General features: G+C 42.3%; 1 protein-coding gene across 1 annotated transcript in view; it reads left to right on the top strand.

Annotated features, from left to right (window-relative positions):
- The window catches only part of txnrd2.2 (thioredoxin reductase 2, tandem duplicate 2), a 29,902-nt gene extending 18,885 nt beyond the window's left edge, over positions 1–11,017 (top strand). The window contains exons 12-17 of the mRNA XM_031300566.2: positions 1,922–2,058; positions 4,619–4,714; positions 5,053–5,145; positions 7,266–7,337; positions 7,759–7,856; positions 8,712–11,017. Coding sequence (XP_031156426.1) covers positions 1,922–2,058; positions 4,619–4,714; positions 5,053–5,145; positions 7,266–7,337; positions 7,759–7,856; positions 8,712–8,835 — 620 coding nt within the window. The 3' untranslated portion in view covers positions 8,836–11,017. The remainder of the gene's footprint in view (positions 1–1,921; positions 2,059–4,618; positions 4,715–5,052; positions 5,146–7,265; positions 7,338–7,758; positions 7,857–8,711) is intronic.
- The last annotated feature ends 4,038 nt before the right edge of the window (positions 11,018–15,055 follow it).

Genomic DNA, 15,055 nt, shown 5'->3' with positions numbered 1-15,055 from the left:
GAATGTGAAGTCTTTGTGGCAGTATCACCCACCACTCTTAATCAGTCTTTTTTTTTAATTCAGAATTGAAACAACAATAGTACAATTACGAATATTCAATTTCAAAATGTAAATGGCTAAATTCCACTCTAATTCACAGGAAATGATGTGAATGTGAGAATGACATGAATATGCAGACTATTCAGTGTTGTGAACATATAGGACAAGAAAATATTTAGAAGTCTTGCTTTTGGGAATTGGTCATGACTGCCTAACTTCCCCTCTCTCCTCCTTCTCTGTGCTCTCCATCGCCTTCAACCACCCATGCTGTGGAGTACTAGACAGGTCCCTGTAGCGCCCCCCCCCCCCCTCTTCTCGGTCTGAGAAGAGGGGGAGGACGTTGTTCTTTGGCTCCAGCCAGGAAAAGGGTCTCGGGGGTTTGTTATTTTTGCTGTCCGATAGCATCTACATGGGTAGCTCAGGGCCGGGTGTTTATTATGCTACCCAGGCAGGTTGTGAGGAGCCATGGAGAGGAGGGGGGAGCGAGTGGTCCATGCCCCATCACCATAGAGACTCCGTGTCGACAGCATCAGTCAGCCGTCCCCCAGGAAGTGTCAGAAACCACACCGTTGGGTGTCCCAGGGGTCGATGGGATACCGATTCCCAGCTGCTCATCAGTTTCTCCTCCTTTCTGTCTCTCTCTCGCTCTCTCAGCTGGCCAGATGTTGTTGTTGTTGTTTTCTAATTTAAGAATTCTGAATTAGGGTTTGACCTTTTAAGGCCAACACTGGTACAAGTGTTTTTAGATTTGAACTGGTAATTGCTTGTTTTGTCCAACCAACAGAGCAAAACTCAGAGACAAATCACTTCACAACGATATGAAACAGAGAAATGCTGCAAATCCTCACATTTGAGAGGCTCGGGCCGGCAAATGTTCAGCCACGCTTGTGACATGGCCCTAGGAATGGTAAAGACATTCCATCACTTTGGTTCAGACTGAAATATCTCAACAACTATTAAATGGATTCTCGGGACATTAATGGTCCCCGGGACATTAATGGTCCCCGAAGGATGGATCCCAATAACTTTGGTGTTCCGTGAACCTTTCCACTAGCACCACCACGGCGTTGACAAGTTTGGTTTTGAGTTAAATGTCGTGACGACTATTGAATAGGTTGCAGTGAAATGTGTGTGATATTCAAGTTCTCTAGAGGATGACTTTAGTGACCTCATCTAGCACCAGCATCAGGTCAAAATTTGTATTTGTCCCATATTTTGGTTCATGACCAAATACCGGACGTTCCCATCAGCCTCAACAGATGTGCATTTTGTTCTAATTAGCGAATGTTAGCATGCTAACTGGATGAACTAAGCTAATTTCTGCTAAGCATCAGTCACTGTGACCATGTTAGCATGTTAACGTTGGCATGTAGTTTAAAGTACCACTTTACCTGAGCACAGCTTCACAGAGCTGCTATGGCTGTAGACTCTTTATTTTTGTTGCTTAATGAAGAAGAACCACTAGTTGATGATCAGAATTGATGGCAGTTCATCTTTTTGTTTCAGCAATGGTTAGTTGTATTGTCAGGGTGGAAAAGCTCTCATCATGCTGACAGTCCGATGAAACAGTTAATTCACTCCTTATTGTTTGTTAATTCCCGAAGGTAGAGTTTTGGAGTTTTTTTCCGCAGAATGTATCACAGATTGTCACCCATGAAGGTGAATCAGGGAGTCCTTCAGATAACCACCTTTCACAGTATCTACTAGGCTTTTGATAACTCCCATAATTCTTGGACAGGCAGTGGTGGTACATTCCTTAAAACCTCAGCAGAATGTGTTGTGCACACTGTACAGAGAGCCTCTCTCTCCTCTCCTACACGTCTATCTCTCCTGAGTTGTAATGCAATCCTCTCCTCGTGTTGTTTCCTTCCATTGACCTCAGGCAGAGCCCCTGAAACCAAAGCGCTGGGCCTGGACAAGCTTGGTGTGCAACTCAGAAAGGAGACGGGGAAAATAGTTGTGGGCGCGGACGAATCCACATCGGTGCCAAACATCTACGCTTTTGGTGACATCGGCGAGGTAGGCGTCGCCGACAGCCCTGATAGCAGGCATAGCTGGAAACACACTCTACATCATTATAAACATATTAGTCTTAATTCAGACTGGAAAATACAACACTGTGCCAAAGTTGCTGTAAGTCTACACCCATCACCATCAGTGTAAATGAGTTTGAGCACCTGGTCTGTCAGTTCTACAAAAGGAATCTGGAATTACACTTTAACACACATCAGCTCTGGAGAATTAGTTTTCTACATTGCCAGAAAATGCTGAAATTGGCACGTCTTTAATTAATTGGAATACACTCTGGCAGGAAGATCTTGATGACACTTTAGTCATAGAAGTAATTGGTGGTAAACAAACGTTGACTTCCAGCTTCTACTCAACACCAGGTAAATAGCCACCAATATGAGCAAATATTGTTTATTTTCACACTTCCTGTAAAAGAGTATTCCATTTCTCTTACATCTGTTTGCTATCTCTAAGACATAGGTCCTTCCCGTGACTCCTCAAAGCCACCAGACACATTCATTTGACCTCGTAGATAAATCACATATTAAGAAGGTTTGTAATCGCATTAAGTTCAACCTGGCAAACTTTAGACATGTCCGCAATTGCATGTCAACAAGGGCTGCAATGATGTTTATGCACTCAATGATTTTATCCCATATCACCTACTGTTTGACAACCTGGTCACAAGCAAGCAACACTTCTCTCAAACCACTACTCTCCCTATATAAAAAAACTCTTAAAGTACTTGACAGGAAACCCATATACTATCATCAGTGTCATGTTTTAAAAAAATACAATCTTTTAAGTTTCAAAAATTTGATTAGATATACAGATCTCTGTCTTATGTACAAAATTCTACATGGACTGGCTCCTCATGTATTGAGCCAGTTTGTAAACACAGTACCAAACGCTTACAGATCTACAAGGAGTGCAGCAAGAGGTGACTGCATTGTCCCGTTGAGGAAAAGTGCATTCGGACAAACAGCTTTTTTAGTCAGCGCTGCTCGTGAATGGAACCTCATTCCAACTCACATTAGGAATTTTAAAACATACGTTTCTTTTAAATTTAACTTAAAGAAGTGGCTAACAGGTCATCGGGACTGTCGACATTACATGTAGACACTAAATCTTGCTGCTATCTTGTCTTTCCTGTCCTGTGTGTTGGTATTGATGTTGATAATGACCATCTGTTCTTGTTTATATGTTGATCTTGTCATTTTTAAAATTTTTACATTTATAGTCAATTTTACTTGTACTGGGCTAAACCTGTATGTACTATTATAATCCTTTTATCTTTTTAGGTGTGAGATTGTACGATCTGTCCAGGGACAGCAGATGTAAAATAGCCTTTTGGCTAATTCTGGCACATTTTACATTTTAAATGTATTATTAGTGTGCATTGTTCCTGTTAAATAAACCTGAAATAAAAATAAATAAATAAAATAAAAATAGAACACGGGAGTTGCTGGAGTACCGATGCCTCAGTGGGTTTGTTTTTTGTTATTGTGTGACTTTGGTGAATCCGAACTATCCCGTAAAAACACCTCCGCTTCACGTCAGGGTCCTGCGTCACCCTGAGGGGGTTTAATTCGCAAAATTGCCCCCCTCACTCTACATTATCCCTTACTTATCTTAAAGGTAGGACATTTGTTTGTGCACACACATAAGATTTATTATCCACCACGGAGTACTTGGCAGGAGACTGAGTATGAAGTGAAGCTATTCTAGCCCGCCTTCGTGTAATCCTTGGCATTGCCGCTGTGTGTACTGTTCCAAGCTGAACCAGCCCTGTTAATACTCGTTATACCTGCTGCGTGTAATGTCAGTGTTGTTTTTTCACCACGACCAGCTGTGTGCTTCCTTCCTGCCTCCCAGGCCTCATGACACACACACTGATTGACAGTTCGCTTTGATGAGTTGCGCTTCACCCCAATATGTCTGTCAGCTTTTCACAGCAGCAGGGAGGCTTTTTTAATTTTTTATTTTAAAAGCAGGAAGGTTGATATCTCAATTTGTCCAGTATTTTTTTTCCTCTCGGAGAAGAGTGCCAAGAAATGCATTATAATGACGAATGACACTTACTGGAATACCAGAGCACACCTCCACATACTGTACATGCAGAGGTGCAGGAGATGCTTTGGACAACAGGATGTGCGGTGGTAATTTAACAGGTTGAAGTCATGCCTTTAGAATTGCCCCGCAGCCCTACTGTTTCCTGTACCTGTTAGTTTTGTGTGTGTGTGTGTATCCAAGACTGTGTGTTTGTCTGTTTTGGCAGACATCCAGAACAATAAAGGCGAAACACAGACGCAGAGATTTTTTGAAGTGTGCTAGATGGTTTAAATGTTTAACACTTGCGACTTATGTCAGTCACTGAATCACGGCCCACCTTGTCTGTGTGTTTGTATTCACACTATTTCTGCATTTCTGAGTATTAATGTGTGTAGTGAGACGACCAAATGGTCTATCGTATTAACTTATTGCAAGGTAAAACACATTTTTAAGGACCAGATCTAGATCTTATGTGTGTTTGAGGTGCTGAAGTCAATTCAATTGTCTCTCGTTTTAGGGTCGTCCTGAGTTAACCCCAACGGCCATTAAAGCGGGAAAGTTTCTCGCCCGCAGACTGGCTGGTCACAGCACTGAACTCATGAACTACGACAACGTAAGACACGCACGCACACACACACACACACACACACACACACACACACATATATATATATATCAGTGTGTGTGTGTCATGAGGCCTGGGAGGCAGTGAATAGTGATCACTAACACATCACTATTTCAATGACACATTTGGAGCCCTCTCTATGGTATAAGAATACAAAGGAGAAGGTCTCCATTACTCCATAATACATGACATAAAAAGAGGTTAAACAAATATTCAACTATCATAATACAGATTTTCTGTCAAACAACTAATTGATTAGTTGTCTAATTGTTTCAGCCGTAGCTTGAAGTTCTGTGTGTGTGTGTGTGTGTGTGTGTGTGTGTCAGGTGCCCACCACAGTGTTCACCCCCCTCGAGTACGGCTGTGTGGGTCTATCTGAGGAGGAGGCTGAGAAGAGGCATGGGAAAGACGGCATAGAGGTAAGATAGATGCTGTATACAGTGCTCAGCGTAAGTGAATACACCCATGCTAAAGTTGACTCAAAAGAGTAATAAATAAATCATCTTTTGGAAATTACCCTTCACCATACCTAGAGATTGGCATGGGGTACTTTCCATAAGATCATCTCTCAATGCAAATCAAACCAGCTATTAGGCTAACTGAAATAAAACCATGCCAGTCTCTAGGTATGGTGAAGGGTATGTGATGATGTGGGGTATGTGATGATGTGAGGCTATTTTAATTCCAAAGGCCAAGGGAACTTTATCAGGATGCATAGTATCCTGGATCCATGAAATAACTGGCCTTTAAAAATAAAAATCTGCCAGCCTCTATGGGAATTTAACATAGGGGTGTACTTACTTATGCCCCCTGTATTTTAAGGAAGAACATTTTTTATTTATTTACGATACATTATTCATTCACAAAGACAATTGGTGTCCTTAAAGGTTGGATTTTTCCTCATTTCTTTAATTAAGACATTAAGATCAATTTCCAAAAGATAATTTTTTTATTCCTCTTTTTAGTCAACTTTAGCATGGGTGTATCACTTATGCTGAGCACTGTATGTGCCGCTATAATACAGCTATAAACTGTGAGTATTTCCAGAATGGTTTTGTAGTATTTGGAAGAAAAGCCCTTTAATGTCCACATTTCAAGTTCAAATATATTAGAAAATCAGGAATAAACATTTGTTAGTTTCTTCATAGTGACTTAAATTTCAATATAAAGTTACTCCAACTTTTACCACTATATAGGAAATACAGTGGTTAAGAATATGTTCATAATGTTTTAATTACACAGGAAAGCCCACATTGTAAGTAGCAACTCAAGTGCCTACAATGTTGTGAAATGCCCCTTGAAAAAAAACATTATTTTGGCATATGATATAGTGAGATGTGTTCTTTCTTGTGTTAATATATTATAATAAAAATAAAATAACACAGCAGTGTCTAGGTGAAAAATCTTACCTTCATTTTGAAAAACAAAATCAGTTGAAATCAAATTTTGTGTGCAAGGGTACTTTGTAGGTGGTCTGTTAAAGTCCTCAACTTACTTACTGTGAAATTCATTAAACAACTAATCTCAGTATATGTAGAATGGAATTATGTCTCTAATCAGAAATGGCCCCCTCTTTATATTATAACAGCACAGAACTGGTGTAGCATTGGTCCACAATTATAAGTTTAGTTTCTTTACGCAGAAATGATTGGCTACATGCCACACATGCACAAAGATAGTTACAAAGGCAGTGTTAGTGGCTTGTTACTGCCATCAACCTGCATAAAAAACACAATGTCCCATAACCCCTAAACAAACACTGACACGCACATACAATGCAACAGCAAGCAGCTCAGGATTTTACGTGCCTGCGTACGTGAGCGCGGTGCCAGATGCTCGCCACCACCTGCACGAGGCCGCCGATAAACGATTTAGGCTGCGAGGTGGGGCTCCTCGCTGCGAGTGACAGGCGAGCAGGAGGCCTGATTGAGGTGTGTATGGGGTGATGACAGGCGCGCTTAGATCTGAGGAGGAGCTGCAGCACCGGCCCCCGACAGCTGCATGGCCCTCACAACTTGTGTCGGCACGTTCGCCCGTAGAATAAAACACACCGCACACACACTTTCAGTGAGGAGTTTGAAATCAATCACTATCACGAGCAAGCATGTGTTTATTGAGATGTTATGCAGTGTGTTTGAATGAGTGCTTATAAGGCCTTGCAATTGCATACTGTATTGTCTGCAATTTATTTTTTGTTTACTGTCCTTATGTTCTTTTAGCTGCTATTTTCAGATAGAGTTAATACATCACTTTGTGAGATGTACACAAAAAGAGATCACCGTCACTGCTCGAGTTTGTTTTTGCACATTTGTAAGCTCTGCTGTTTTAATGCAAAGATCCACGAGAGGCTATGTTGACATCACTTTGAAGAACTGATTGTCGCATAGGCACAACTTCACTATTTTTACTATACATATGCATTTATTTTACTATACAATATTACAAAATAAAACTGCTCAGATTTGAGGACCACAGTAATATATTCTATACCATTTCTCCTGTTAAAATGTTTTTGTCCTCTGTTTTTATGTCTGTGTAGGTCTACCATGCTTTCTACAAGCCTCTGGAATTCAGTGTTGCAGAGCGCGATGCCAGCCAGTGTTACTTAAAGGTAGGGTTAAACTGCCAACCAAACAGCCCAGTGACCTTTTTTGTACATATTTTGAGCTGGGGTTTTTTGGCAGTTTTTTAATACACCATATAATGTAGTTCTTTATACTATATGTTTGTGTGAGATGCACTATTTGTACATGCATATAGTTGAAGGACAGGAGTAGCGTTTTTTTTTCTGCAGCAGTTTGGTGGAGTACGGACTGCTGCTAGACGGACAATTTGAGAGGGTTTGACTCAATAAATGAAATAGTCTGAATGGTTTATCCATAATCCTGCCAACCTTTTCATTTGTCCATCTGTGGCCTAGCAAGTCAGCGTTGGGATCCACTTGTCCTGCTCTGTGGTTGTTTTGACCGCTACGGCCAAAAGCAGAGAAGGCTTCAGCTCCTTGGCTTAAATCCAGTTTTCTACCTCCTTAGGTAATATGTGAGCGGGGTGGAGACCAGAAGATCCTGGGTCTGCACTTCACCGGTCCAAACGCTGGAGAGGTCACACAGGGCTTTGCTATGGGCTTCCAGTAAGTTAAATAAATCCTAGATTTTATTTAAGGTACATATGGTTTTTAATCAATCAATTAATCAAAATTTATTTAAAAATCATTTTACAATTTAAAATCACCATTCAACGTTGTCTCAGTGCACTTCACAATTAAAGGAACACAGAAATAACAGACAGCAACAAAACAATTGAACAGCACTAAAGCAGTAATACAAAACAATACAAAACCAGCAACATAAGAGAATGAGTGAAAAAGTTTGTGCAGGATGCAGAAAGGATGATGTGTTATGGTCGGCTGTAGTATGATGAGTAGAGGTGTGGGGGAAGGGGGGGGTTAATCTAGATTTAAAAATGTCAACTGCGTGAGCTTCTTTACTGCATGTATGCCCTAAAGAACAACCATCCAGTTGTGGTTTTAAAGCAACACTGAAGAACTTTTCCCGCTTCGGTCCCCCTACAGGTTGGAAGCGGAATTGTCCATTACCGCTGTCGTAATGTCTCATTATGTCTCATTCGAACTACAGATCCGCTACCCGATCTGGCAAACGTGCATACTGTAATGTAATGGACACTTCCGCTTCCAACCAGTAGGGGGACCGAATGTGTTTTAACACCCTAAAAGTCACCAAGATGTGCAGTATGGGATATATTTGAGTGCGCCTGATGACTTTTCTTCACTCAACACTCGGGCACTTATACATTTCATTTTTTTTTTTTTTTTTTTTTTTTTAAAGCTTTTGTTTCGTATACAAACTGATCGTGAACAATTGGAAGATTTCTGGACTTATTAGAGGATAACTAACCCAGTTAGTCATGAAAGAATGTGAGTATAAGCAACATGAATGACCTCCCTGTGTGTTTGCATGTGTCTCAGGTGTGGAGCAACATATTCCCACCTGTTGCAGACAGTAGGCATCCACCCAACCTGTGCCGAGGAGCTGATCAAGGTCAGCATCACAAAGCGGTCCGGCTTGGACGCCACGGTAACTGGCTGCTGAGGTTAAGCACCTCGGTCTCTGAACACTGGTGAGCACACAGGGTCCCTCTGCGGCAGTAGAAAGAAGTTAGCCTGGGTTTCTCCTGCTTCCTCTCCTTGTCCCTCTCCTTCTACATGGCCCCAAAATGGCCCCCAGTTTCCCAGTGCTTTCTCTGGGATCAGGGTCTCTTCATAGGCCAGTCATGCAGATCATCACTGGCTGCCCAGGTTAGTGTTACTGACAAGTCACATCATAACCAAGGCTATGATTATTCCATATACATGCATTTTGTGAGTGTGTCCTCTAAAAAAAAAGCACAGGGTTATAGATCAGTTAGTGAGAGGCCTGACCGCAGAGCAAGCGTCTTTTAAATAAACAGGCTCATCAATCAGGATTAAGGCCTGTGCTCAGGGTTTTGTTGAAATCGTAAAGTTTTTCTGAATATATATATTCTGCAAATATTGTTGTTTCTCCGGCTGTACTTCCTGTCCATTAGTCTTGGAGGTGACACATACCATATACCCCCCCCCCCCCATGACACTGATGGATGGCCCCAGGGCCGTCGCCACAGCGACACCGCCCCATTTCCCATGGACACACACAAACCGCCTGTCAGTCAGCCAGCTAAGATCTGGCCAGGCAGCTCCAGCTTGTTTAGGGCCCAGCAGACCCTAGACCCCATGCTCCTTCCCAATGCACGAAAGAATAGAGTGGGGCTACAAACATGTGTTGTCAAAAGCTGTGTGGATGCCACAGCCCGGGCACGGGGCAACTCTGCCTGATGATAACAGAGCTGTGAGAGCTCTACCAACTGTACTACTCAGACTCACCCAAAGGTGGCACTATTGCCCTCTAATTCTCCCCTTTTTTTCAGAGCCAAGAATGGAAGAGAGGATAAAATAGCCATTGGATAAAACATAAGCCTGAATACATTCAGGTTGCACATTTAATCCCTTTAATCCCTATAAAAGATATGTGCTTTTGGATGACGTTTGAAAGCAGACTGGCTTTATTGGTGCCAAACTGATAAGGGTTATCTGTTGTGTATTTACATGGACGGCAGGTTAGGCCTAAAGAGTCATCACCCTTGAAGATAAGGCCAGTTGTTTATATCAATAAAGCAGTAATAGCCCCCCACGGTTTGCCAAAGTGCCCAAAATGCTCAACCTGCTGGCTGTACTGGACATCTTGGGTTTATTAAGTAGAGGAGGAAGAGGAGGAGGGCTGTCAATAAAGCGGGTTGGAAGAAATTGAGGGATCTAAGAGGAGGCTGCTGGGCGTAGTTTATTTTTATTTGAAGTCTAATCTGCCCAGTCTGATTAATGATTCCGATGATGGGAGTGACAGTGTGCCAGGAGATGGAGAGAGGAAAAAGAGAGAGAGAGAGAGGTACCAGGTTTATTTGGACCTGGGCCAGAGGAGAGAGAGCTGACTTTCAGCCCTGGTTAGGGAGGGAAGGGGGATTCCTGTGTGCTCTGTTCAGGGCCGAGGTGCTGACTGAAGGACCCTGACCTCCGCTCAGCAGGAACAGCTTGACTCTATCACTTGGAGCACAGAGGGCTCACATGCTGCGGCGCTGCACGGCAGGGGGCTGGGAGGCGGGGGGCTGTGTAGGATGGCCAGAGAACGGACAGAGCCAACCAGCCAGCCAACCAACACAACAGCGAGCGGTGGCAGCGTGTTTGCCCAGGGTAATTGAGTCGGTGTTCCTGTGCTTAACGAGCCACTTCAGAGACCTCAGGGTGGGCCCAAGGCAATGCGAGGGAAGTTATTGAGGCCATCAGTGTAACTGTAATGTCTGTTTGCTTTTTACCCTCCACTTCCCTTCTGCGTTTTTTCATCTGCTCTACATCTCACACTCAATGGCTCCTCACACACACAAAATGACATTTTTATGGCATATCTGTCTAGTATGTGTTCATTGTTGTTGATCAGTCACTCCAGGCCCAATGTTTGACCAGTCAGCTCTGCTGTGCCCCACGGAGGGGGTCAGGGTTCAACTTTCACGTCGGCCAGCTAATGATGACCTGCACTAAAACCCAAAACTGGGGAATGCAGGCCTGATGTCACCTGGCTGCCAACTTTAGTATTGTAAATAGAGACGTGTAATTTTCCCTTAAAGCTTTGTTATACATAATTTATATGTAAAGTAATAACACTTTGAAATGCAAAGTGTCACTATTAAAGCAATGATGCCCACTGATTGAGTGTTCTGTGTTCTACATAAATGACTGCATGATCGTTTGCATCTGTATTAGGTATTCATTTAATGTGTACAAGTATGCATAAGCATCCTCTGTGTGTGTGTGTGTGTGTGTGTGTGTGTGTGTGTGTGTGTGTGTGTGTGTGTGTGTGTGTGTGAAAAGAGTTCCTTTTCACTGTTCATTTTGTAAAACAAAATATATATTATAAATAATATAATATATAAATGTATATACTTACTGAGAGAAGATGAAAACTGATAGTTGTGTTAGGACTAGTTCAACATTTTAGGAAATGTGCTTATTTATTTATACCACTGTCACATCTGTACAGTAAATATAAAAGTACAGCCAGAGGCAGCTTAGCTTAACATAAAGACTACAAACAGGTAACGGACTGCTGCCGTTGACTTGATATTTACTGTATGGACATAAGAGTGGTATTAATATTTTACTCTATCTCTCAGCAGGAAACCAAATAAGGATTTCTCAAAATGTTGAACTATTCCTTTAAAAAAAAATTCTACATTCACACAGCATTATAAAGGGATCCAAAAACAAATCCAGAGAACCACTGACAGTATCAATGTAAAAATGCATCTGTACAGGTTTATGTTAAATATGCTACATGGCTCAGTCTTATATTAAGCAGTGTTACAAGGGTTGGTCACACTTTGACCCTGAGTCGTCTCTGCTGACAGGCAGCTCTGCTATGCAGCCCTGTCACTCAACCCTCTGCACCAACAATGGCAGAAATTCCACTGTGTTTGTTTGGTTAAGGACAGAGCTCTCTGAAACCCCTGAACCTCCTCAGGATCCACAGCAGCCTCACTCACCCTGAGAATGAAGCTGGTGTCAGTCCTAACCCAGACAGTGGGACTAAAGTTCACCCGCCATCTCGAGAATAGTCAGTCCCATTAAGCAATTGTGTCTCTTCTGTCCCTCCACAATGGAGCAAACAGGCTAAATCCACCTTGAAATGCACTTAGTAGAACATGTCAACATGTCAGGGTGCGCTCGGTTCTACGCTCCATCTTAATCCAGCCCATTGAGCACTGACAGTTGTCTGAGTCAGACATTCACAGGGCCTTTGTCACTTCAGGTCTTGAGCCCTAGCAGCCACGCTGGAAGAGCAGAACCCTCAGACACACAATAAAACACACATGATGGGTACACAGCCCCGCAGCCGCAGCAAAAGCCTCAGGAGGAGAAACCGATACATACCTTGTGTAAACATTAGCGAAAAAATGACGCTAGGAACAGAAAAGGCTCAACCTAGGCGAGGATTATCCCTAAGAAATGAATAGGGGCCAATTATGACTGCTCTGTTGTACTGCCAATATCTGGCTCAAGAGCTGTCAGCCTGAGATGCCTACAGGGCCTGGATGGGGCGGGAGGTAAAAAAAAAAAATGAGGCCCTCAGACTGGTAAGCCAAGGTGAGTCTCCCAACTAGATTTTGGTGCTTTCTTCCTCATCTGGCCTCCCAAGTTCAAGACAATTAGCTCAAAGAACCCGCTGAAGCCGTGCACTGAGCCTTATGGTAGGCTCACAAAAACAGGGAAAGTAGAAAATGTTTTTTGAGATGCAAATGTATGCTTTTCTTCTCATTTGCCGTATGAATTGACACAGTTTACAGACGCCACATTCTTCTGCGGGGGGACTCCTTAGTCCAAAGACACATTTTAATCTTGCCGCTGGATTGTGACCGAGTCTGAATACTCCCCATCAGGAATGTCAAGGTTGTCTTGTTTGTTTCAAAGACTACATATTTGATTTTGCTACGCTCCTAGAAAGATTCAGTCATCGAGTTACCTCCCTATATGACCTCTCATTCAACCACAAACATTGAGAAAAGGTAGATGAGGTCCTGTTGGTAGCCCAGTGGAGGCGAGGGCCTGTGAAATGAGCTTATCTGACCCCTGATAAGAACAGGATACCCTCAGGAATGGTCTAAATTCAATACACATGGCTGCTACAGTGGCCTTTATCTCAGGAGAATTGGGTGTTTAAAAAGGAGATAGGTGTAGCACTGCGGTTAGGTTTGGCCTATCTTGACCACAGCCTTACATAGAACACCAGTGCCTGTGGCCAGCAGTAAATAGGAAGTGCTACAATGCCATAGTTTGTGGTTTCGATTCCCCAGACATCACTAAGAGAGCAATTACGATCAGCAACCTAAACTCCTAAATCATTTAGTCAGGGCTTTTCTGCCACACACAAAGCTGTCTTATTACCTCTGGAAGCTGCACAGAGATTTATTGAGCTGGTGTTTGATGCCGGCATTCAACAGAGGGACGGTGTTTGTGTGTGTATGCCTGCTAAAGCATGCCGCTTGGTACAATAGCAGTCTGCAAGCAAAAGCGTGCTGCGTGACTTATATTGTGTGTTGCAACACATCCGATGTTTGGATATTAACAAGACTTGTCTGGCACTTAACATTTGGACTCACATCATTTATGATTATGTTGTTGCCCCTCTAACAACTGTTTGATCAGCCACACTTTTTTCATTTTAACAGATGTACACATGTAGATGAATTGCTCAATTTAATTCCATAGCACTGCATTGCTTTTTAGTTGTATAAATTCGAATTAGAACACATTGAATGAGCCTAAGAAACTATTGAACCAGTATTTAGCTGTTTCATAAGGCCAACCTGACGCTACTGTGATCAGATTTAGTTGAGCCATGTTTAAGAACAGTATTACCTGTCTCAGACAGGTAATACTATCTAATAGCAAGACAATGAGGAACCAAGGTTTAGTGTGGTTTTACTGTTTAGTTTGTGCAAGTGCTGTAACATTGTAAGGGTAGCATCGTGACATTAGCAGTTAGTTTATCACACCACTATACTCAAGTACAGCCTCACAGAGCCACCAGGCTCTAGACCCTTAGACTTGCTTATAATATTTATATATATATAGATATATCTATATATATCTATATATATATATATATAGATATATATATATATCTTCCATTTCTTTAATCAAATTTAAATATTTTAATTTTAAATGAGGTCAAGCAAGTGGTTAAGATGCTACATTCAGTACAAGGCTAAAAATAGCCTGGAGCAAAAATAAATGTTTCCAGTACATTCAGAATCACATGTGTGGACACGGGAATAGTGTGCAAATACCTGAGATGGACAAATGTCTCAGTGTTACATTTTGGTTGCAAATAGCCCCAGCCTACAGGGTGTCAAATTGTGATAAATGTCATATGTGCAGTTTTTGTTGAAATGTTGAACCAGTACCAAGGGACTGTTGGGAGAAACATGGGGGGGGGGACATCAGTCGTGTCAGATTTGTAGAACTGGTTAAGCCTTAGGTGAAGTTAAGTCAGAATGGGAACAGGATAGTCTGGAGCAATACATTTCTATTAGGTAAGAATTATTTAAAAGAAGTAAGGCTGGCTTATTTGGTAATCTTCCTTAATGAAGCTAAAAAAAACAGCATGCCATGTGGGTGATTACATTGATAGCTTTAACATTCAAAACCTCACATTGATCAAACCCTGGTACTGATGGAGATAATCAACTTAACAAGCCTCTGCACAGAAAATAACAAGCTACTTCATTACACTTCCTAAAACACCAGCAGAGCAGAGAGGGCATCGATATCAACACCAACTTGACAGTTTCCTTCTGACAGTGTCTGCTCTGGGGCTCTGGTGTTATCAGTCTGAGTCACATCACATAAATCAAAAGTAGCTTCCATTGCCATGATGACTTCCCACTCTGCAGTCAAGACATCTGGCTGCAGATATAAGGAACAGCTTGGGCCGGAGCTGAAGCATACAACTGGCACAGATTGCAATTCCTGCCGATGGACCTGTCCATAAACATGTATATAGTAAGAATGCACACACACACACACACACACACACACAGAGGCTGAGCTGCAGAGACGGTCTTATTATGTGATGCAGATGCACTCGCCCTCCGGCTGCTGTCGATGCCTCTGTGATTGATTCTGCCTTTCCTGTTTAGCCATTAAAAGCTCTGTGTGTTGGGACGAGCGGCTTGTGAATGAATCTC

The sequence above is a fragment of the Sander lucioperca genome, chromosome 2, assembly GCF_008315115.2.
Source record: "Sander lucioperca isolate FBNREF2018 chromosome 2, SLUC_FBN_1.2, whole genome shotgun sequence".
NCBI lineage: Eukaryota > Metazoa > Chordata > Actinopteri > Perciformes > Percidae > Sander > Sander lucioperca.
This window is presented reverse-complemented; position numbering and strand designations above follow the sequence as displayed.